The 23,155-nt window shown below is 40.6% G+C and overlaps 1 protein-coding gene across 3 annotated transcripts; it reads left to right on the top strand.

Moving 5' to 3' along the window:
* The first annotated feature begins 2,928 nt into the window (after positions 1–2,928).
* ppp2r5ca (protein phosphatase 2, regulatory subunit B', gamma a) lies at positions 2,929–23,063 on the top strand. Of its 3 annotated transcripts, none has more exons than XM_083924398.1 (14): positions 2,929–3,107; positions 11,019–11,218; positions 13,515–13,625; positions 13,898–13,990; positions 14,104–14,234; positions 14,353–14,412; positions 15,828–15,936; positions 16,267–16,320; positions 16,562–16,732; positions 16,842–16,969; positions 17,467–17,568; positions 17,721–17,793; positions 19,263–19,379; positions 20,394–23,063. In XM_083924398.1, exons 1-14 carry the CDS (start codon positions 3,014–3,016, stop codon positions 20,526–20,528), a joined length of 1,578 nt encoding a protein of 525 aa, XP_083780524.1. In that variant the 5' UTR covers positions 2,929–3,013; the 3' UTR covers positions 20,529–23,063. The 3 variants fall into 3 exon arrangements, with proteins under 3 accessions (XP_083780524.1, XP_083780526.1, XP_083780525.1); XM_083924400.1 differs by having other exon boundaries at positions 19,298–19,379; positions 20,394–20,523; XM_083924399.1 differs by lacking the exon at positions 19,263–19,379.
* Positions 23,064–23,155: the final 92 nt, after the last annotated feature.

The raw sequence follows: 23,155 nt of genomic DNA, 5'->3' as shown, positions 1-23,155 counted from the left end.
TTTGCAGTTCATCAAAATATGAAATGAGAAAACTACTAAAAATATCATCACACTTCAATGAGTCATACTGTGTGTATGTGTGTGTGTGTGTGTGTGTGCGTGTGCGTGCGTGTGCGTGCGTGTGTGTGTGTGTGTGTGTGTGTGTGTGTGCGCGCCGCGCGTGCGCGCGCGTGTGTGCGTGTGTGTGTGTGTGTGTGTGTGTGTGTGTGTGTGTGTGTCTGTGTGTGTGTGTGTAAGTAAGAGAGAGAGAGGGATCTATAAATCTGCCTGACAGCATCAAATTAAATGTCACAAACATCGCAATTGTGGATCAAACATGAGACATTTTATCTCAGTTTTTTGTCTTTAATATCAGTCGACAGTCATACTTGCTGACGGTGTGGGGACAGTGTCTTCAGTAGGGCAACAATGAATGTTTGATGAAGAAGAGTAAACAGTATGTTGTTCCAAGTGTCAGTAAAACATTTAGTGATGGGTTTGTGTTACAGAGACTCTTGCACAAATGGCCCAGCCTGCGCTGCCATCCTCTGGCTGAAAATGAGAATATCATTGGCTGAACTTTTTACAGTAAAATGTTTTTTTTTATAGTATATTATTATATCATCTAGCCTTTTCATTTGAATCAAGTTGTTGCCACGTAGGAAATTATAAGGCTGTATACTGTCAATACCAAAAATGTGTTAGTCTCAATTCTTTAAGACTTGCCTGCTCACCGTTTGATTGACATGCAGAATTCACCTATGAGCCATTCTTACACCCTGCTAGACCATGTGTTCCTAATGAAGACATGAATCTTATGTTACATACATATTGTTACAATCAGTTATTTCCTAAACCAGCAACCCCCAAATATTGCATTTGTTCGGGACTATTTCCCTGCAGATTAATGGGCCACACAATTGGTGCATCAGTATTCACGTCCTCGGGATGATGTGCGTTGCCCTGACTCAAAATAAACAGCAAGACGTGTGTTGCTCATTTAAAAACATTTTTTTGACAACAATGGAGGTGTATGGCCCAGAGGAATAACATATAGACCTGTCACGCTGCACTAGATACTACTTGCTAAGAACTTCATGTTGGGTTTTGGTCTTCTTTGTGAGATTTGTTGACAATATGAAAAATATAGAACTGGGGTATTTCTGAACCTGTCCGCACTGGGAAATAAGTGGCAGCTTTAAAAAAAAAATACCGGTGACCGTTGTCATGGCTGTGGAATGCAATGGCACTTCTTGGAGAGGCTTTGGCCCCTTAGTGAGAAAATGCCAAGTGAAGACTTTTACACTTGGACTTCCTCTCCTCTCCTCTCCTCTCCTTTCCTCTCCTCTCCTCTTCTCTTTTCTCCTCTCCTCTCCTCTCGTCACGCTCGTCTCGTCTCGTCTCGTCTCCTCTCCTTCCTCTCCTCTCCTCTCATCTCCTTGCCAAAATAATCCAGACGTATACGTTTGGGTCATATATCCATATGCTATTTTGTGCATTCATTTGATAGGGATTTACTGTAAACAAGGATTTGGTGCTTACTCTACAGTAGGTGGTAGAACAGCTGTTACATGACATACTTTAAATCATTCTCTCCTCAATGCTGGAAAACTGCAGTCTCTTTGTTATTAAATGGCTTTGAAATTATTGTGCAAACAGCATTGGACCCCACTGTTATGAAAACTCTGGTTGGCCTTGTGATGGGAATGTGGTTTCACTTTGATGAATCACATGCAACAAGGGACAGCTACTTCATTATGTAAAGATGAAATGTAGATGATATGCATCTGTCGCCTTGGAGCCTGACTTATTTTTGTGCCTCAGATTCTTTAGGGTTAGTCTAAATATACATAACCTATATAATTAAAAGTGTGATATTGATTTTTTTAAACAGATTGTTAAGTCACTAGATAAACTTTCAGACAGGCTGCAAAATGCTGCTGAGCTGCAGCAGTTTCCTGCGTCATGTACCTGTGTGTTGCATTTATTTTTCTGCCCTTTAGGTTTCATTTCCTGTTTACAGCTAATTATATTAAGCACATGTATGCCACAAAGAATAACATAATGCAGTACATTCTGCCATTGCCTTGGATATTGTGAGTCATACAACTCTCACACCAATGAAAATGGTAGATTGAAGCTTTATTTTATTGTGACTGGAGACTACAAAGTCTATTTTAGAATTATTTTTGCTGCTGCCTCGAGGACCTTCAGCCTCTTTACAAGGGGCGCCTGCTCTAACCACTGTTCCACCAGCCCCCCCCCCATTTTATTTATTTGAAAACTGTATCTAATCATCTATTTAAAACTTCATATTATTGCTCTATGTTCAGGACGACACTACGCCACACATTTTCAGTCTTTCATCTTCTGTAGTGATTTCTCCTTAAATTTCTTTGTTTTTTCATGAGCTGTGGAGTTTGAGTCCCTGATCATCCTGTCCTCAGCCCCTCATGTGGTTTCTTCTCATCTCCTTCTGTTCCTCATTGAATCCAAAAATTTGAGCCCCTCCGACCATCTCCTCCACCTCTCTTTGATAAAGAACCAAACAGAGATGACAGGAGGACACAATGAAAGACTTTGAAGACACAGCCAAGGCTCTGTCTCTCCAAGCACACCCAGAGTAAGTTATTTCCATCTGCTTATCCTAAACCAGATTATGCTGAAAACCCTGCTAATGGTTAAAACTGTGCAAAAAGGACTTTAAGTCAATCTGATCTCAGATCTGAAGCTGGGCCCGAGGGCGTCACCAGAGACCAGTGATTGGGGAGGAGGACCAAAAAATTCCAACGCATGTCCCGCCCCTCTGTGCGTCCTCTCAACCAATCACGCTCCCTCTTTCCCAGCGGCCTTTGCCTCCATTGCTCCAGATTAGCCCGACCACAGCCAATCAGGTGGCGCCTTCACTTGCTTACATCACTAACTAGCCAGTTCCCTCCAGCGGCAGAAGAGCTTCATTTTCTGATCTGCTTTTGTGCTAAAATGGAGGCTGGCCTCTCGCCTTGAGTGGATCGCCTTCCTGGTTGAGGTTTAGATGTTGACATGCAATAAATCTGGAGACAGGATGGTTGTGGATGCACCTAACTCCAATGGGCCCTTTCAGCCGGTGGCTCTTATGCACTTCAGAGGTACGTAAGGACACATTATTCCTCCTGTATTGTCCAAGGGAATTAAAGACGAGAGAGAGAGAGAGGGAGCTGTGTGTTGCTGTGCTCCTGTTCCCCTCCACTGGTTACCGCTGGGTTAGTCAGCATTCAAGACGTTTCAGATAACACCATTGTATCTGCGGGTTGGAAAGCGGCTCTATTGCATTTGAAACGGGAACGGAGGGGTCGTTTTTGTGTTTGGTTCGCGTGCGTTACTGTCTGTGAGATAGGGGAGCTACATATGTATTAAAAAAATCTGGTTTTACTAGCTAGCTGCTCTCTGTGCCCATCCCCCCGCCGAGCTAATGATGTCAAAGGAAGTGAGGTCATAGCCTAGGGAAGGGTCTTCTTCGCCTTTTACTTTTATTTATTTTTATCATGTGTCCGAATGATAATGTGCGTTTCCGTATTTATGCGTGCAATTATTAATTGTACGAGTCAAATAGTGCCCTTCCTCTCTCCACCTCCTTCTTCATGGCTCTACCCGGCCCAGCGTTTCTGTCACACACCAGTTCATCTAGGCAAAGTGTGTGTGTGTGTGTGTGTGTGTGTGTGTGTGTGTGTGTGTGTGTGTGTGTGTGTGTGTGTGTGTGTGTGTGTGTGTGTGTGTGTGTGTGTGTGTGTGTGTGTGTGTGTGTGTGTGTGTGTGTGTGTGTGTGTGTGTGTGTGTGTGTGTTGTAGTCAGCAGTCAGCCACTGCTCTGCAGCAAGCCCCTTACTCCCATCTCCCCACCCTTTTCCCTTGTGAGAGACATGTTTAGACACCTTTTGCAGCTCTTTTCTCCCAACTACACCTGAATGAGTCATTTTTCTAAGTGTATCTCTACTGCTGTCAACTTGACTCAGCCGTAGCAGTAATGCTTAAGGATTACAACATAGAGCTCTTAATGTGTGTACAATGTACTCAGTCATGTTTGAAAGAGTCCAGCCTGTTACTCACTGTACTCTCTGGTGCAGCCCCAGTGTTAGATGAAGCCTCAGGCAATTATTGATCACACTCGATTGAGCCACACAGGCCTCTGCCTTGAATGACAACTCAGTGTTGGGGGGAACAATCAGCCTCTCTCTGCTTCTTTTTCCTCTCTTTTGTGTGTCTCTCTCATTCTGACCCTGTTCAGACCGAATGCCTTGTATCCAGATCTTTCCAGATTGTGCCCGCATTCAATTGAGATAACGGTTTGCACCCGGCGACTGAATGTGTCTCGGTTCAATGTTTGAGTGACCACTTTTATGAGCGATTTTTACTTCTCACATTCGATTTTGTATGTGGGGAACTGAAACTACTACTAAACCAAACAAATGTGTAGATGGATATGTAGTACAGGATCACCTTAGGTAAAGATTTGAAAACAAGCATCCCTGTTTCTTTAGTTTAGCCTAGGGTTGCACCGATCCAACTTTTTGAGTTCCAATACTGATTCCATGGGTATCAACCAATACCAAATACTGATCCGTTCCCAGTGTCTGATTAATCCGCTGTATGCCTCACTGTGTGGTAGTCTGACTCAACAGTTTGTATAGACAGCATCGTATATATAGAGTTTTTGGCTGCATCCAGTGCTCAGCATCATCACCCCTCAGAGTTTTAGTTTTGTCCGACTGTTTTTAATATTTTCATCTGATCATATCTGCAGTAAACACTTCACCTTCGCATCAGACCACCGCAAACAATTCGACTGCATCTTTTTTAAATGTCTGTCAGAGAAAAGACGCATATAAATAGACATCAGGACCGCCGTCAATGCTCTGGCTCATGCTCATACACGTGTGTCCGTGCTTTTCAAAAGCCACCTCTCTCAACCAGGCGGTGACGGCAAGTGTGCCAGTGTGGGTACTCAAACTGGTCGAACGAACTAGACTTTAGTCCTTAAGCGTGCTTGGACACGGTACAAATGGACAGTGTGAGTCGCCCTTAAACGCTACGTAATGCAAAGAGACATAAGCGCAACCTGAAGGCTGAATAAATGTATTTATTTAAATTTTGCAACCTGGAACCCAGAATTGCTTAGACTCTCTTTACCTTTGCCAAACAGCTAAGAGGCAGTGTTTATTCATCAGGAAACTGTAACCTAGGCTACACCATACGTTAATTTCACAGTCTTTTTATTGTCTGCCCTGCTGCTGGACGCATTGAAATTTGCGTACCAGCCATTACCGGTATAGACACTCGCTTCGGTGTCAAATAAGCACTGTCGGCCTGTGAGCGTGACATCAACATGACGTCAATGGTCAAAACACTCCTTGGCATAAGGCAACATCGGGCTTGACTTTAAAAAATTGACCTTGTAAAACAAAATATAATAACAAATAAATACATAGAAGGAACATGTCTGAATTGTTATTACTTCTTAAAATGTGAATGTTATTACTTCTTAAAATGTGTCAATAGTGGGATTTGGGGGGGGGGTGTGGTTCTGGGCCTGTGAGTCTCTTTAGCTCTCGGTCTGTTTCTTTGAGATGGAAGAAATCATTTTAATAACAAGCACTGCAAAGCACTTTTCACATTTGTCAGCCACAAGGGAGCCTCGAAATTGCAACCATGAATGTGTCTCGAGTGTGGCAATGATGCATAGTTTTTAGCCGTTTCCAAACAGCAACGCATGGGTGATGATCCGTGAGCCGTACTTGACCGGATGCATTCTCAGGTGTTGCTCACAATGCAGCCAACATTTCTTTAATGAATGAATGAATGAATGTGGCCAACCTAGTTGCTCTTATGCCTTGAGAACGGCAACACACTGTCCCTCTACATAGCTATAAATAGCAATCAGTCAATGTTTACATTGATCATAACATGCTGTCGATAAAGCAGACTGCCAAACCGGTCCTAACTCCAGACTCTACTAGCAGCTGTTCATTTGACCCATTCACAAAGAAAAAGTAGAGACTGTGTGTCCAATGTGACTCCAGTTATTTGTTATCTTTGTTTTGAACAAGGGGGCATTAAGATAATGTCTCCTTCTTCTCTACACACGTGCGTGCGCGTGTGTGTTTTCTTTCCTAAGGCTTCTGTTAGCTACATTAATAGGCATCACATTGTGGTTAACATCAATTTTGGGATCACAACACTGGGCCTTTATCTGTTACACAACAACTTACTGGATATTTTAACAGTGTACAGAAACTTTATAACACAGGCAGACAAACTTATGTAACAGGAGCAACTCAAGTCTGACACGGTCAGGGGTGAAAGGCATGGCAACACATTCCAGTGCAGCTTCAGGTCCCAGTGCAGCCAGTACAAATGACAAAATATGTTACAACACAAACCCGATGCCAAGGAGTGAGAAGGTTCACCAACAGAGTTTAGTGCAGGAAATAAACACTTTTAAGTAAATGGTAATCTAATCCTCCTCCTTCCTGTTGCTGTTCCAGTTGCCTCGACCAGTCGTCTGGGTTGAAACTGGTGCACCTCGGTTGACCTAACTCGCCTCATTCTGGAACATGCACTCACTTCGGAGAATAATAACTAGAGAACTCAGAGAGCGCAGACCTCCACACAGACATGTCCTATCTTGCAATGTTAATGCAGTGTGAATTTTCCTAGTTGGGTATTCATTTAAAGTATTATTCCAACACCACATGAATGCAGCACAAATGCCCTATATTGCAATTTTCAAAAGGGTTAAAAAAAAAAAAAGTAAAATAATTTGTGTATCCGATGCATGATTTGGATTCTTTCCAAAATGAATTGTCTTCTTCCTTGGCCCATGATACAGACTTCAGTTTCATAAGTTTCATAAAAATCAGTCCAGTAGTTTTTATGTAGTCCTGCTGACAGACAAACAAACCAACAGACAAACTAAGCTAAAACCATTACCTCCTTGGAGGTAATGATGATGAATGTTTTTCAATGGACCGCTCTCTCATGTGTCATCCTGGCACTCGTAGTGTTTGTCCTGTTGTGACAGCAACGTTGCTTTTGGCCGTCAAATCTTTATGGAAATGGCTGTTAATGGCAGCTCCTCACACATTTACCCTCTCTCCTCTGGAATTCCCAACTCCTCACTGTCATCAAGATTAATTGGCCGATTTGAAACTGACACTGCAAGTGTGTGCGTGTGTTTGTGTGTGTATCCAATCCAAGTCTCCATTATGTCTGAATAGGGTCTGTCTCTTCTTACCTAGATTCTGCCTATTTGCAAGATTGTCAAGCACTTGCGTGTTTGTGTGTGTGTTCATGCCCTTCTTTTGGCCTTCTGTCACTCTATGTGCATTCATTGAAATACGGGCATGAACACATAGGTTTAGCTGCCTATTATTTCCCTCTAAGTGTCTGCATTAAGTTTTCCAGATGCGTTTTCCTTGGTACTACACAACTAAATGTAGGAATTGGCAGGAGGATTTAACGCTAGTTTGTTTAATTGTTTGGTTTTATACATTTCTGAATTCATATAGCATGTTTGCAGCGATCTTCTTACCCCCATAAATTGGTTATTTACCCATTTTCCTTGTTTGAACCCTGTGCCAATTAAATCATAAATCATAATTTGTCTTGCAACCTATTTTTTCTTATTTCATTAATTGGAAGTGCTCTGCCTACAGGTTACAGTGCAGTCATGGAAGACGAATGAGATTAATCTATTTTGTATCCCTTTGACGTATATGCCGTGCACATACCTGATCTATTTCTGTTTATCCATGGTGCCAACATCCTCATTCATGTGCAGGCTCCAAGCCTCAGTGTCAGCCGATTGTTAATGCCACACCCTTTACGGATTAGTAATTATATTGGTTGTTATTGTTGTTTGAACAAGTCTGCATGTCTGTCAGCTGGATGTTTCGCCAAGTTGGACATGTTGGTCATCTATCGATTTGACGCATCGATTACAGACGGGCCTTGTGGTGTCCCCGGACTTGCCCTTACTGTCGGTCACGTAATATTTCGCTCCATGCGTCTGCTAATAAACAAGCCTAGGACGGTCGGCAGGAGAACTCATGCAACTTTCTGCCATGTCTGTCTCGCTCTGTGACTGTCTGTCACTATGAAAGCAAGCCCACTCTGGCTGCAGGCAGTGAAGAAGCAGAGAGAAGCCGCACACACGTACATGCTGCCCCGCTGTCGCACAAAGTTCATAAAGTACAGATGCTAATTAAACGTGATATAGTATTGTTTTTAACGACAGGCTACCGCGCTACCGTTCTAATATCGGTTTACTGTGCAACACTATGGATTTGACATCATAGAGAGTGAATAGGCTGTAGGGTAAATGTTCGCCATGAAAGGAGTGAGCTTTATGAATTAGCTCAGTGCACTACCTTACATCAAGTAGAATGTAATTTAATCAGAGGCTTATCAGGTTGTAGAAATTCCATCATAAAAAAGTGAGATTCCCATGTCATTTTATGCATCAGTAACAGCCGGAGGCATATGTTTTTGGGTTGTTCCTCTGTCCCATCCCTTAAACTGATTTAGGGTTTGAAGGTCAAAGGTCAAGGTCACTGTGACCTCACAAAAGCATTTTTCGCCATAACTCAAGAATTCCTATGGTAATTATGATGACCTTTCACATACATGTCTAATAAAATAAAAAAATGAAGTAAAGTGATGACATTTTCATCCAAAAGGTCACCTTCACTGCGACATCATGTTTCAATCCATAACTCAGGAACTGAGTTATAGACAAATAGTTCTCTGGTAATTCGCTGTCGAATGGCTGGTTTTCTGTCACTCTTTTGTTTTTTCAAAGTAGAAAGAAACATTCTGGTGATGATCTTACCAGACTGAAACGATTGCAAGAGCAACAACAGGCGTGGACAGGAGTATTGAAGAAGCACACAGTCCATATAGCGGGAACACGCAGAGCGTTGTGGCTGCACGCCTTTTATTTGACACGCTGAGACAGTTGCGCAGAGATGCAGGAGAACGTGAGTGCGCATGTGCGAAAGTTGGATGCTGCCTGTTACTGCTCCAGTCTTTGAGTTGGCTTTTTTTAAACTTTCTAAAATAATTTCCCCCTGGGATTATTAAAGTATTTCTGATTCTGAAAAGAAAACAGTCCACTTCAGCCACTACAGCCAGGATTTACTTTTTCCACATTGGCTTCTACTCATAGGGCCAGTAAATTTTCCCTCGCGGGCCAGATCTGCACGCATTGTGTGTGTTCTGCCGGTTACACGGTAGAGTCAAAATCAATACCGTAGCCAATCTCCTACTGTCCTACCGTTTATACCGTACAACCCTACTGACCAATCGGAACAGACCGGACTTTTACAGGAGACATGCTTAAAGACGGAGCGTTTCAGACAGAAGATGAATACAGTTACACAGTATGAGAAAAATACTGTTGTTTTTTTTTACATTAAAACATGTAAGCACATTCTGGCAGATACTTAACTACAAGTATAAAGTTGAACCTGAGCATAATATAATATGCCAAAGTATGTAAAGCAACTATAGGTGCATGTGCTATGTGTAGGCAGTGATGGCTTTAACCACTATTAGATGCAAAACCAGCAGAGACACTAATGAAAGCACAAATGTGAGTGTAGCAAACTAATCGTGATTAAGGCGCTTTTTCTTGACGCATTATAAATCACTAGAAACTTCTGTGATTTGACAGATCTGTTATCTACATTGCATGCAGCCGCCTCTGTCACTTAAATTAACCCACAACCACAACTGAGTTTAGTAAAGGAGTATGTTGACATTATGAATTTAATAACAGCTGTGGCCGGGTTTATTCATAATCAGATTTAAATCAGTCAGTCTGTTTTTATATTGAGAACTATCTTATCTATAAAGGGAATTAAAGGTTATTATGAAATGTAATTTAAACTACAATAAGTGCATGTTTTTGTATCTTACAAATACAACACCAGGAAGTCGATGGTGTTTGCAGAAAGAACACAGTGACACAGGTGGCACTGGATCCAGAGTTTGCACTGCTACTCTTTTCATAGGAAAACAGTAGTGGAGAAAATGTAAATCAATTTTAGGTGCTTATTTTTGAAGATGGATACCACTCACTCTAAGTGGTGTCCATTTTCTCATCATTTCCCAAAATGCTTGACCCTCTCTTTTCTTTTTTAAACAGCGTATAGTAAATAGAAATCAACCATGTGTATTTTGGATGTAATTTGAATTGTTCATTCGAGCAATTGTGCCGTAATAGTAAAATAATGTGGGTAGCTGAAGGACATGCATAGATTTTCCTCCAACACGACAAACCAAAGATAAAAAAAAACAGACATAGAGAGAACTACAAATTAGCTGCATCAAAGTGGTGTCACGGCTACACAGCAGGTAGGAATTTAGAGTAACTGAAATGGATATTTCCCCTTTGTGTTGTCATGTGTGAAGTGTTGGCTCCTGCAGAGAGTGATTGTTGACAAATCTGTGCTCTTGAGTGCTCAGGTGGAAATGAAACAGAAAAGTCCTTAAACCACCATGAACATACAATGACTGACTGAAATAGCTAGGTTTTCCTTTTTTATTCTCAACGTTTCTGTCAAATGGCTAGACTGTGACCATTCACCTAGTTCCCAATCCTTCTTCCTCCTCTCCTTCTCCATCCTTTCTTCTCTCCTCCACTCTGCTCTGTCCCTATCCTCCCTCTGGGCTCTAACCATCTCAGCCTCTCACTCGATGCACTTTAGTCTTCATGACTCATTTGCCAGTCTTCATCACTCTCTTGCTGCCTCATATTTCTTTTTTTCTATTCATTGGTTATTCAGCTGTCATCCTTGACAGTTAAACAACCCCCTCCTTTCTCTTGTGACCCTCAGTCTTTAAACATGGCTCCATTTATCCTATATTCCCAACCGCCTCGTTTCACCACTGTGGTGTAGCATCGTTAGGCTTTCATCCTTGGACCCTTTTTTTTTTTTCTCTCTCTCTCTCTTTTGGTGTCTTTCTATTACAAATCTCCCTTTTCCCTCTTTGTCTCCTCAGATGTGGCCCCCGCAGAGCAGGAGAAGCTCTTCATCCAGAAGCTAAGGCAGTGCTGCGTTCTTTTTGACTTTCTGTCCGACCCGCTGAGCGACCTGAAATGGAAGGAAGTAAAGCGGGCAGCGCTGAGCGAAATGGTGGAGTACATCACCCACAACAGGAATGTCATCACAGAGCCCATCTACCCGGAGGTGGTGCACATGGTCAGTAAAACGGGGGTGGTTGCTAAGTTTGCAGTTAAAGCGAAAGATGAGGGTGAAACTTAGGGGAAATAGGGGCATGCTGTAGCTTCGAGACAGAGCCGTTGTCCCAGCTCCTGTTTGTGATAAGGTTATGATGTTAAAGAAGCTCGCTTTCTTGAAGTGTCACCTTTTTTGAAATTATTTTATCAGTAAGTATACATGTTGTTGCCTTGACAATTATTTTTCAAGAATAACGTCTGTTCAAGCCAAAGAGGAGAGGGAAAGATGGATTTTCATCCCATCAACTCTTGCTGTAATAATCTCTAAGATTTAATGTATGCAAATGTTAGATTTTACCACTGAACTAGGATTTTCATCAAGAGTCATTTTCAGATCAAAAGTCAATTTATCTAATGCTATGGTTATTACTAAATATCTCTAAAACTTCTAACTGGTAAGCTACCCTACTGTTAGAGAAGTTCCCAAATCTTGTTGTCTCTTCAGTTAGACGTTTTCGTTGGCTGCTTTTCGTAAATGCCCCTTTTTCCTCACCCTCGCATGTTTTTCCTTCCGGTTTCACATCGGCCAAATGATAGAAACGTCATAAACACGCTCACTCTGAATTCTCATACATGGGATAACACTAACTTTGTACTAGTGATCCAACGGATTCGGACATTTGCATCGTCCCAGAAAGCTCCACCAGGTAATGTTTAGATCATTTTAGATCTATGGTAAATGTGCAAGAGCACGGTAGACGTGAAGATGGCCTTTATCTCAGTACAGTCGCAGAGCTTACCATTATTCAGCTTTTAGACTGCAATGCAATTTAGTTTCAAATTTACAACATCCAGCATTCACACCGCAATTTCCTCATAAATAGCCTTCTCTATTATAAGTAAGTCTGTCCCAGGAAAGTCTGTCCACTAGTACAAGGGGGTACGATGAATGTTTCGTTTTCAGCTGTAGCAATAGTGATTTGTTTGGAACTAGTGAAGAGGGCAGAGAATCCAAGCAAACCAAAATAATAATGATGGTAGAGAGAATGAACAGTTTCTTAACATGGCAAAAACAAACCCAACGCAGCGAAATGTGGCAGCCACCTCAGGCTCAGCAAGCAGCAAAGTGCGTCCAAACTAAAAGTTGGGGGTAGTTTAACTTTTAGCGGCGAAGTACAGCCAGATAATACCCACAGCCAATCATTAACAGAGTGTGATATGTTGTACTCTGTGTACATCATGCTTGCTTATACATGAACGCGCCTCCCTGCCGCAACAAAAAGTGGCAAGCGGTATGGTGTGTTTTCAGCGTTCTTACTAGGCTACAAACTATTATCTTTTAATCAACAAAGCCAAAAGCAGAACTGCTATAATTATAGTTATGACATTTACCGATTTCATTGTGAAGTGAATGCACAGTCATCTTCACCCCTGGGTTGGAGTCAAGATAGTCGATCTACCTTGTAGCCTATCTTTTCAAACAAGGCTCCCAGTGTTTTAGTAGGCCACCTGCACTGTCCCATGATCTGCCTGGTAGGGAACAGCAGCCCACAGGGGAGTCAGTTGACACTGTGAGAGACCAGAAACACAACACACTTGGATTATTGTGGGCCAAACCCTTGGAGGCCAGTTGCAAGGACAAAGTTTAACATTAGCCTAAAAAGAAAAATAATTTTAGAATACCGAAGATAGGACACTTACATAGACATGTACACATTAAAGTTTGAGTAAAATGTATTATAGACCAAGAACAGTTATGCCTTTTCAATTTCCTTACGGATTCTTTTAAGCAGTGAGAAATCAAGATTTGACAAGTTTTTGGAAAATGATTCATGAAAAGTGGCACATGGTTGTAATCCTTTAACACAAGGGCTCAGAACTGAATAAATGGACTGTACTCCATATGATACCAGCATTTATAATTGACCTGCAAACTTTGTGCTTCATACCATCCCAAAGGAGGCTGTGCTGTCACAGAATAAGTTTTTGTTTATCACATTTCTGATAAGAAGTTTTTGTGTCACGCACTCAGGATATACCTCTACATAGTGCAGTGAAATGCTTGAAAATCAGTTGTGTTGAAAAGGATGCAGCTGATGTGGTTTCACAGTTGGTTTAAACCTTATGTCATGAGGGGAAACATTTATTCAAGAGTGGGAAACTTAAACGTAAAAAATATCTTTGAATGTATTCTGAGTAAATCTATTGGTGTGATCTCAACATGAACTATGACTTTGTGATATCAAAACAACAAAAGGAAGCCGACTTCAATATTGTCAAGGGTAATAAACATTCACGGTATCCTTTTCCTTCTCCAGTTTGCGGTGAACATGTTCAGAACATTGCCTCCATCGTCCAACCCCACTGGAGCAGAGTTTGATCCAGAGGAAGATGAGCCAACACTTGAAGCTGCATGGCCACACCTCCAGGTTAACGTTTAAATAATTTAGTAATTGGCAAAACAGTGGTTGTATAAACAGTTATACTTAACCAAGAAGAGCCTCCCAGCATGGCTGAAGTGTGCAATTCTTTAGTTTGTGAACTTTACAATACAGCATGTCTGCATCAGATAAAAAAACATGTGTTTTTGGTGTTGGAGCATTTGTGAAATCCCTCAACATTATGCACACTTCACCCCCATTGTGCTTAAATTCCTTCCCAGCGTTCATTCCTTTTTTCTTCTTCCTTGTTTCTGTTACAGCTCGTCTATGAATTTTTCCTTAGGTTTTTAGAATCGCCCGACTTTCAGCCTAACATAGCAAAGAAATACATTGACCAGAAATTTGTTATGCAGGTAAGAAAATAACAAACTCTGAGACTGTACAGCAGAAAAAACAGCAACTACAAGACACACATTGCCCGTTATATATTCTATCATGGTAACATTTCACTTCTCTTGCATCGCAGCTCCTAGAACTATTTGACAGTGAGGATCCCAGAGAGAGAGACTTCCTCAAAACTACCCTCCACAGGATTTATGGAAAGTTCCTGGGGCTGAGAGCGTACATCAGAAAACAGATAAATAACATTTTCTATAGGTCAGTGCACATCTCTCACTGCTCTTCTCATTTTTAAAAACATGTATACCAGGAGAGATGGTCAGCGCATGAATCTTTTGTTTTGTTGGTTAATACGGAGTGTGTTTTCTTCTTACAGGTTTATCTATGAGACAGAGCACCATAATGGAATAGCTGAACTACTGGAAATACTTGGAAGGTACAGCCTTTAGTTAAATCTTTAAGCTTTGGTGAATGCAGCTTTTGTGGCTTTCATACAACTTTTACATGACATTAAATGCTTCTTTCAGAATAGCAAACCTTGAGACTTAAATGGATAGTTAGGATCTTTTGAACTAGGGTTGTATGAGGGTAGTGATAGAACAATACATGGGCAGGCCGATATTTTTTTGGTGTCTTGAAATAGGCGGTGCAGGCTTCTGTGTTTGCCGATATTTTTTCCCCCGCATTATTTACAGAGATGCTTCCACAGGCAGCTCAGTGTTGCTGAAGACGTCTTTTTTAAATTCAATTAACGTTCCTTTTTTTAAAAATTGAGACTTGTCACACTTGTTATCATCATTGTGTAATTTTTATGACGTAAATTGAGGGAGCAAAAGTATCGGCTCTGAATATTGGCACAAGAAAATCGGCAGTCCGTATCAGTCATCAGCTAAAGCTGATAAGTATATACTATATTCAGAATATTCTTAGAGCCCTACCTTGCTGTCAGAAAAAGTCCAGTTTAAGTTGACGCAGGGGGAACCAAAGCTGTTCTAAAACCACCATCGTCAAAAACAGTAATTTTACCTCACAGAATACAACAAGAGTTGTTTGTCTACTGCGGAGACAAGAGGTAAAAAGGAGTCTATAGAGTCTGGAGGCTTTGACGAGAACGGCTTCCGTTCCCCGCGTTACAGTACTTAGACTGGACTGCTATATCACGATATAGCACATTTTCTGTAAAAAATAACAATATGCTATCACTAAAGGCTTACTGGATAATACGTATTTCTACACATTCTCATTTACATTCTTGGGCTATTTATTATTTCTAATTGCACTGTGAATGTGTGGAAATAATAAACCCGCTCATTCTGGCCTGTGAGTGCCTGACAGACAGCAGCGGATGCACAAGTCCGAGTGCACGTGAGTCCAGTGCTGCGCGGTCACGCAGCCGATTACTGAGTGATATGATTTCTGATACAGGGATCTTGACGACACAGCTGTAATTAGCTTGATAATTTAATAATTCCACTAAAACACTGCAACCTGTGTCAGTGTCACACAGGAGCGTCTGTGTCGTGCGCCTAGTGTGTGTAGACTGGTCTGTGTATGTGTGTTACAATTGTTTTACTGCTACTCCTTCGACTCACTTCATCTTCACACACCCCTCAGCCTGAAAAGTCCATGATTTGATAAACAATAAAGCGAAATATGAAATGATAGACATTTTTAGTCATACGGTACATATTGTCATATCACACAGCCCTAGCCGGTACTACCCCTTTAATCACATTTCCTTTTGTCCTGAATGTAAAAGCTTTCTTATTAATTAACTTATTCAATAAAAGCTTTTTAACCATGCCAGACTGCTTTTCAGATAGTCTAAAAGTACTATTGTTTATTTCACAGCATAATCAATGGATTTGCCTTACCACTAAAAGAAGAGCACAAGATTTTCCTGTTGAAGGTTTTATTGCCTCTGCACAAAGTCAAATCACTCAGTGTCTACCATCCACAGGTGAGTTGAACAAAAATAACATGAGAACATTAGAAAAAAGATCACAAGGAGCTTGATTTGTCTTTGTGAAGCTTTATGGAAAGATAGACTTGGCACTTACGTAGATTATTTACAGGTTTGAAAATGTATTTAAATATTCTTGTATGAACCTGCTGGGTACATGTCACCAGTGGAGCATGTCCTTCTGCAGGCTTTGTCAAACACTGGTGTTACATGTCCCTCAGGCATCATGTGTCCCCTGTCATGTTACTTTTAGTTTGCTTGTGCGTAAATTCATATGCTTTGACAGTTTAATGATTATTTGTTATATTTGCAATATGTGTTTTGCAGCTGGCCTACTGCGTGGTGCAGTTTTTGGAAAAGGACAGCACTCTAACAGAGCCGGTATGTCAAATAAAAGCATGGTTGATTTGTTTTCATGTCTTTGCATAATGCTGGTTGGCCAAACTCCTTATTTTATCCTCAAATTGATTTTAAAATTTGAAGTTTGCATTGTGCCCCTTTTCGGTTTTCCAGATTATGAATATCTTTTAATAGTTCATTGGCTTTTACCCTCAAAGCTGCCCCTTCTCCTCCCTCATTGGTCATTCAACACGATCGTTCTCTTTCTTCTTCATCCTGACAGGTGGTAATGGCTCTCCTAAAGTACTGGCCAAAGACTCACAGTCCCAAGGAAGTGATGTTTCTCAACGAGCTGGAGGAGATCCTGGACGTTATCGAGCCCTCCGAGTTCGTTAAAGTGCAGGAGCCTCTCTTCAGACAGCTGGCCAAGTGTGTCTCCAGCCCGCACTTCCAGGTAACTGATGGGTGATCACAATCTCACCTTTTTATAACCCGGGGAACAAGTTTTTTAGGCAGAGTGGTGGCGGCTGTCAGTATATGCCTGACTGAGGTGTTTTCTGTAGGTGGCCGAAAGAGCTCTGTACTACTGGAACAACGAGTACATCATGAGTCTCATCAGCGACAACGCAGCAAAGATTCTGCCGATTATGTTCCCCGCTCTGTACCGCAACTCCAAGACCCACTGGAACAAGTAAGATTCTCAAATGTAGTTCCTCCACACAGACTGTGCCGATGTCCTTCCAAAAGCTTTGTACTTGACACTGCATGTAACACCAGCCTGACACAACAGCTCACATAGTGATACCTCTCGTGTGTGTGTGTAGATATTTGAGGTTGGTCATAGAACGTACTCTACTGCACATCAGTTAAACACTTCACTAGAAGTACTGTGTTTATCATGAAGCATCTCGAAAAGGCTGTTTTATCAAAACCTTTGAATGCATTTTGTATTGTGTATATATCACTGCAGATCAGATTTTTACACATGAATTAGGTTTGCTGCTTTTAGTGCACAATACATGACTTTCAATTACTTGAATATCTTTAATACAGTGGAAACCGCTTATAGTGATCAGTGACATTGATCAGCATTGTTAGGCTCAAATGGGCTGGGGATATACTAATGACACTTGTGCTCCTAAAGATTTGACTCTTGACCTACTTTTGTGCGTGTGTGTGTGTTCACAGGACCATCCACGGCCTCATCTACAACGCTCTGAAGCTTTTCATGGAGATGAATCAGAAGCTCTTTGATGATTGCACACAGCAGTTCAGGGCTGAGAAAAACAAGTAGGGACCAAAGACTCTTCTTCCACTTAGTTAATCTTTTTTTTTTTTACACAATGATGTCTAAGTGACACAATTAGGCATTACATTGCCGCTATATGAGCGATGAGCAGAGTGGAACAGATTACTGACACATGGTATCGGTTGTTCAACAGAGAGAAGGCAAAGTCAAAAGAACGCGAAGAGGCTTGGATCAAGATCGAGAACCTCGCCAAGTCAAATCCACAGGTGAGTTCTTCTCTCTCTTGCTCTCTCTCTCTCTCTGTGTGTGTGATGAAATAAGTGTCCTGTGTTTTCAGCCAGTTTTGTTGTTGAATTGTAGTTCCGTTTCCATCTTATCCCATTAAGGACTCCATTTGTTCATACTGTGACTTGGTAGTTAATGTTCTCCAAATTGCACTGCTGGTAAAGATGGAAAGAGCTTGATGCGTGGTTGTGGTGAATGCTTGAATCAAACAGCTCTAAAAGGCTCTATAGAGCTCATTAAACAAGCAGCTATAAACAGAAATTTCTGCCCTCTCCCCAAAACTGACTTTAGCATTCCACTAAAATATTAAGTATAACATTTTGGGAAACATGCTTATTCACTTTCTTGCCGAGAGTCAGCTGAAAAGATTGATATATATATTAGGGATGGGTATTGTTAAGATTTTAACGATACTCCTACTTTTACCAGTACTGCTTATTGCTACAGTACTTTAACAGTACTAGTTATCTGTTCTTTTTTAGAGATTTTTTTTAAAAGAGAAAAAATTAAACAAATTGAGAACTGAATGAACAGCTTTTGTTCTTGTATCTTATAATGTACTAAACAAACTGTACTGTAATAAACATTTTTGAATGCCATATCAGCAGCACATTTTAGAAGAAATAACAGTATAATGTCATAAAGGTATCATGGGCATCATGTTATTACTCCAGTGTTTTTAGACTTGAATTAACTCTGTGTGGAGTTGATTAAATTCTGCTAGCATAGCCTAACATACCTGAGGTGGATGGTGAAACGGGAGAGTTGCTGGAAACAGAGGGAAACCGCAACCCTGGATCTGTCCAGAAAAATCACAATGAATCCTAATTCTTGGCTGGGTGCAGTAACTACTCCAGGGGGTCACTTCACCTAGCCAAGAAAGAGTCTGTCACAAAAAAAATGTTGTTTTTACACTTTGGTTTTTGTACAGATTAAACGGACATGATATGTATTTTAATGACAGAGCTATGCTAGCTGTTTTCTCCCGTTTCCAGTCTTTGTGCTAAGCTAAGCTAACTGCCTGCTTGCCCCAGCCACATACAGTATTTACAGTACAGGCACAAAAGTGGTAACTCTCAGCAAGGACGCAAATAAACCCAAAATGTGTAATTATTCCTTTAAATGTGCCACAGAAATAAAATATTTCAATGAAACAATGTTAATCTGCCATAAAAGATGTAGTTTGCAGTTCATTTTGGATTCAATTTAGTACCCCCAGCAACTGATGCACATTGTTTGACGCGGTTCCTTTCTCATAATCAGCATTTGTTGTAAATCCCAATAAATCAGTCGAAGAAATTATCTTGACGTTACACATCAACCAAAGCAAATGAAACCGCTAACTGCATTCGATCAGAGCCTCTTGATTCATTCTTCTTTGCATGCGACTGAAAGTCTTTTCTCCATCCTTCTGTGTTTTTGTTTTTGTTTCTCTTTCTTTTCAACATAGTTCATTATGTATGTTGATTCCTCTGACCTCAATAGTCCTGTAGCAATGGAGACGGATGTCCCTTTGATAGAAGATGTTCAGAGGTTAAAAAAGACAGTTGAGGAGGGCGCGACTCAGGTAAACCTGACTTTCTCTCTGTCTCTATGCATCTTTCTTCTTATAATTACTCCATACATTAACAGGCTTGTGTGTTCCCAAAGCTTGCAAAGTCTTCTAATTGAAGCTACTTGCAATATAGTCAGATTATCGTATTCTTTCTGTATAAATTATAGTCCTTGTTTGAGGTTTTTTTTATTTCTACATTGTAAGAAAAACGTGGAAAAATAAATCTGGCCATGGACTAAACACTGGAATCGAGAGCTTTTTTTTTGTGTGCCTGCTTCTTCTTGCATGTTGTCTAAGTAATATGAAGCCCCAAAGTGTTCCGTAATATCATAATAAATAAGTAATTGGGAAATAAATAACCACTATAATAGATTTGTTTTAATCCTACATGGATATTCATCAGGTCAGTATGTTAGAAAAATGGAAACCACACCCATATTTATGCCTATACACATCAATAGGCTGACAGGCTCTATGATGGCAGGTGTGGTTCATCCAGAAAGGAGTCATAAAAATATCCACAAACATTAAAAAAAGAGCATATTTTTGATATTATGAAGTGTGGCTAATGTATTACAGTTTTCCCCTCGATGTACTTTATTGATTTGTTAAATATCAAATGTTTCTAGTTGTCTTTTTTTCACTTTTTTTATTTTTTATTTTTTAAATGAACCACACCTGCCACCGCAGCGCTGGGCAGTAATTCTTTAACTCATGATATCTTATTTATTTCATACTGAACACTTTGGGGCTCCATAAATGCCTGGTGTTGTCTATTTAATTTAAAAATTGTTATATTTTTGTTACGTATGGCTGGCTCAGTTCGCAATGTTTAAACTCAGTTAGTCCGGGTTTTCTTCTGTAATTCGATTTTGCCTTATATAACTGAATTGTAGTCAAGCTGTCATGCTTCATCACAAAGATATGATCAGAACAGGGACTGTTTGACATGCTGACAGGAGATGACAACGTAAAATGTTGTAATTGAGCCTTACTTTCTCCTCTTGTCTCCGCTCAATCTGACAGTTGCAGCATGACCAGCGGAAAGAGCGGCCCATGGTGCGACGCAAATCTGAGTTGCCTCAGGATATCTACACCACAAAAGCCTTGGAGTCCCACCGCAGAGCTGATGACATGTTGACCACCCATGATGGACTCTAGGTCCCGCCACCTGTCGGCTCTTTGTTCAACTGCCCCTTTTTCCCTCTCGACAGCCATGGACATCCTCTTCGCCCAGGCGCCAGTATTACACTGGCGACCCACGTTGGGCTCTCCATCCCTCCTCCTACCATCAGTTTACCCAAAATCCTCAGTTCTCCTTCATTCCTGCTGCCCCAGTGCAGAAGCCCTGTTTCCTCCCCCCTCAGATTTCTGCTTTCTCAGGTTTTTCTCTTTATTTGGAGAGGAGTGGGAGTGTGTTTGTGTGTCTTTTAGCCCTTGCTACATTAATTTTGTTATCCAATAATTTTCCGTATCTATTCATCGTACCCCCCCCCCCCCCCCCCCCCGTGCACTCACTGTAAACGTGGAACCTGGGAGTTTGGATGCCACAACGCTGGTTCCTACATTCCTTCTTGCAAACACAGTGGATTGGACGAGGAAACCTAGAAACTGACTGACTCGCTGTCTAAGAGTCGTCTTTTGGTCTCTGCTTGGTTTTCTTTTCTGTTTAAGGGAACAAAAACAGAACCTGTTGGTCAGATGAAAGATGAGACTGTCCTGTCATCCATTGTGTGTTTTTTTTTTCTTCTTTTTTTTTTTGCTCAATCTAACGGACATCTTGTCAGTGCCAAGACTGTTGTGTTCTTTGTTTGTTTCATGTTTTTATTTGTGACTTTAACATGGACACTTGCCTTTAATTTTGGTCACTGGTGTTTGAAAGATTTTTTTTTTTTTTTTTTTTTTAGTTTAGCACACCAGACCAAACTGAGGCTCGTCCTTAGCCTTGCAATGTCCAGGAAAGGTGGCGAGGAAAGAGGAAGTTGTCCTGTGGACATCTGACTCTTTCTATTTTATTGTTTTGTGCCATATGCCGCTCTTTTATATGCTTGCTTCCTTATGTTCATTGGCAATATTTGAAAACCAAGACCATAGTGATGACTAGACAGTTCAAACAATGGTACTTACTGTTTTTGAGTTCAGTGGATGAGAATGAACCAGAAATGAAAGCTACATGCGTTGCAGCAGCAATATCCAGGGCTTGGATGTAGCAGGAGAGCCCTCAGTTGCATATAACGGCTGCATACTGAATAAAAAAGAGGAGAGCTCGGCTGTGAGGTGTTTGAGGTGCGTGGTGGGTTCTATGTACTGTAAAATGAATAGGGATGATTATCTTTTTAAAGGAATTATAATTAGAGATTAGTTTTTTGTTGAACGGGAGAGGATGCACAGGTCTGTACTGTCTCAACACCTAAAAACTCCACTCACTGATGTTTTTTAACAGCCGTTACTAAGTTAGGACCGCTGCTCATTATGTTTCTATATAAAGAGCATGGAGGTGTATTGGTACTGTATGCTTTAAAGATTATAATGTCATTTACTTAAAAACAGAAATTAATTTATTTTTAAACTTAATAGCTGGTAACCCCAGTTAACAGACTAACAAATGATTAATACACTGATTACTTGAGCTTCCCCCAAAAAATGACTTCCTTGACATTTAAAGGTGTGACATGTTTGTGTTGCTACCTAATTTCATTTGTCTGGTTTGCAGGTATATTGTATCCTCCTCAGTGAGGAAGCTGTTTAAGGTTGGAAACTATCTTCCAGTCAGTACCATTGTTTAAACTAAGGAGGTCTGCTAGATTTCTTCATATTTGATGTGTTGTATTTCTTTGTCTTGTCTCTGGAGGTTAAGTAGCGTGGATGTCAGGTTTTGGATTTTTGTTTTTATTCTGGCCATTCAGGATGCCCAACGCTGAAACAGACTGGTATCAAATGGCCACAAAAATGCCAGATGCTGAAAATAAACTGACATTGTGACTTGGCTTGTTAACTGTATTAATACTGTATTTGCTTGAATGCAAAAAGATGTAAATTAAAACTACCATGTTAAACATGTACCTTTTACCCTGGAGGAATGCCATTCACCAGACTGATTTCTGTTGTCGAGGTCATTGCATTTATGAAACAGTCCTGCTTGCTGGGAGAGATGTTTTATGGATTTTATGAGTTTGAGTCAAGAGATGTTTGAGGTTTATTTTAGTGCTGAAAAACAAGTCGTCCGCGATAATAAGAGATGATTTAAAAATGATTTGGTGGCTTGTTCTTTCTGCAGGATCTTTGCAGATCTTTTAATTTTAACATATTTCCAAAACATAACTTAAAGTGTCCTTTTGTATGTGACCTGTACTATATGATTCATTTAATATTGTATATATGATTTACCTTGTTTCATGTAGTGTTATATATATATATCTAGATTAATTTTGTACAAATTGTCCCTCTGTACAGAATAAAACAACAATAGCAAGTGAAAGAAGTCAATCTGGCACATACCGTCTTATTTCTCCTGGTTCCGGATGTACTTTCATCACCAAGGATTTAGAAAGTTATTTTTATTAATATCTGCAAAGTTTCCTCCCTCCTCTATATAACTGACAAATGTTCATGGCCGTTGTGTGCTCCTATCACTGTCTTTAGTGGTGTACAACTCTATAGGATGAATAAAGAGATTATTTGAATATATATTTTCAACCATGCATCCATTTGGCTTTACTTGACTGAAGGGCACATTTTAAATGACTATTTTAGTAACTGACATGTATCCTACCGCATATGCACTATAG

The sequence above is a fragment of the Echiichthys vipera genome (genome assembly GCF_963691815.1).
Source record: "Echiichthys vipera genome assembly, chromosome: 12".
Taxonomy (NCBI): Eukaryota; Metazoa; Chordata; class Actinopteri; order Perciformes; family Trachinidae; genus Echiichthys; species Echiichthys vipera.
This window is presented reverse-complemented; position numbering and strand designations above follow the sequence as displayed.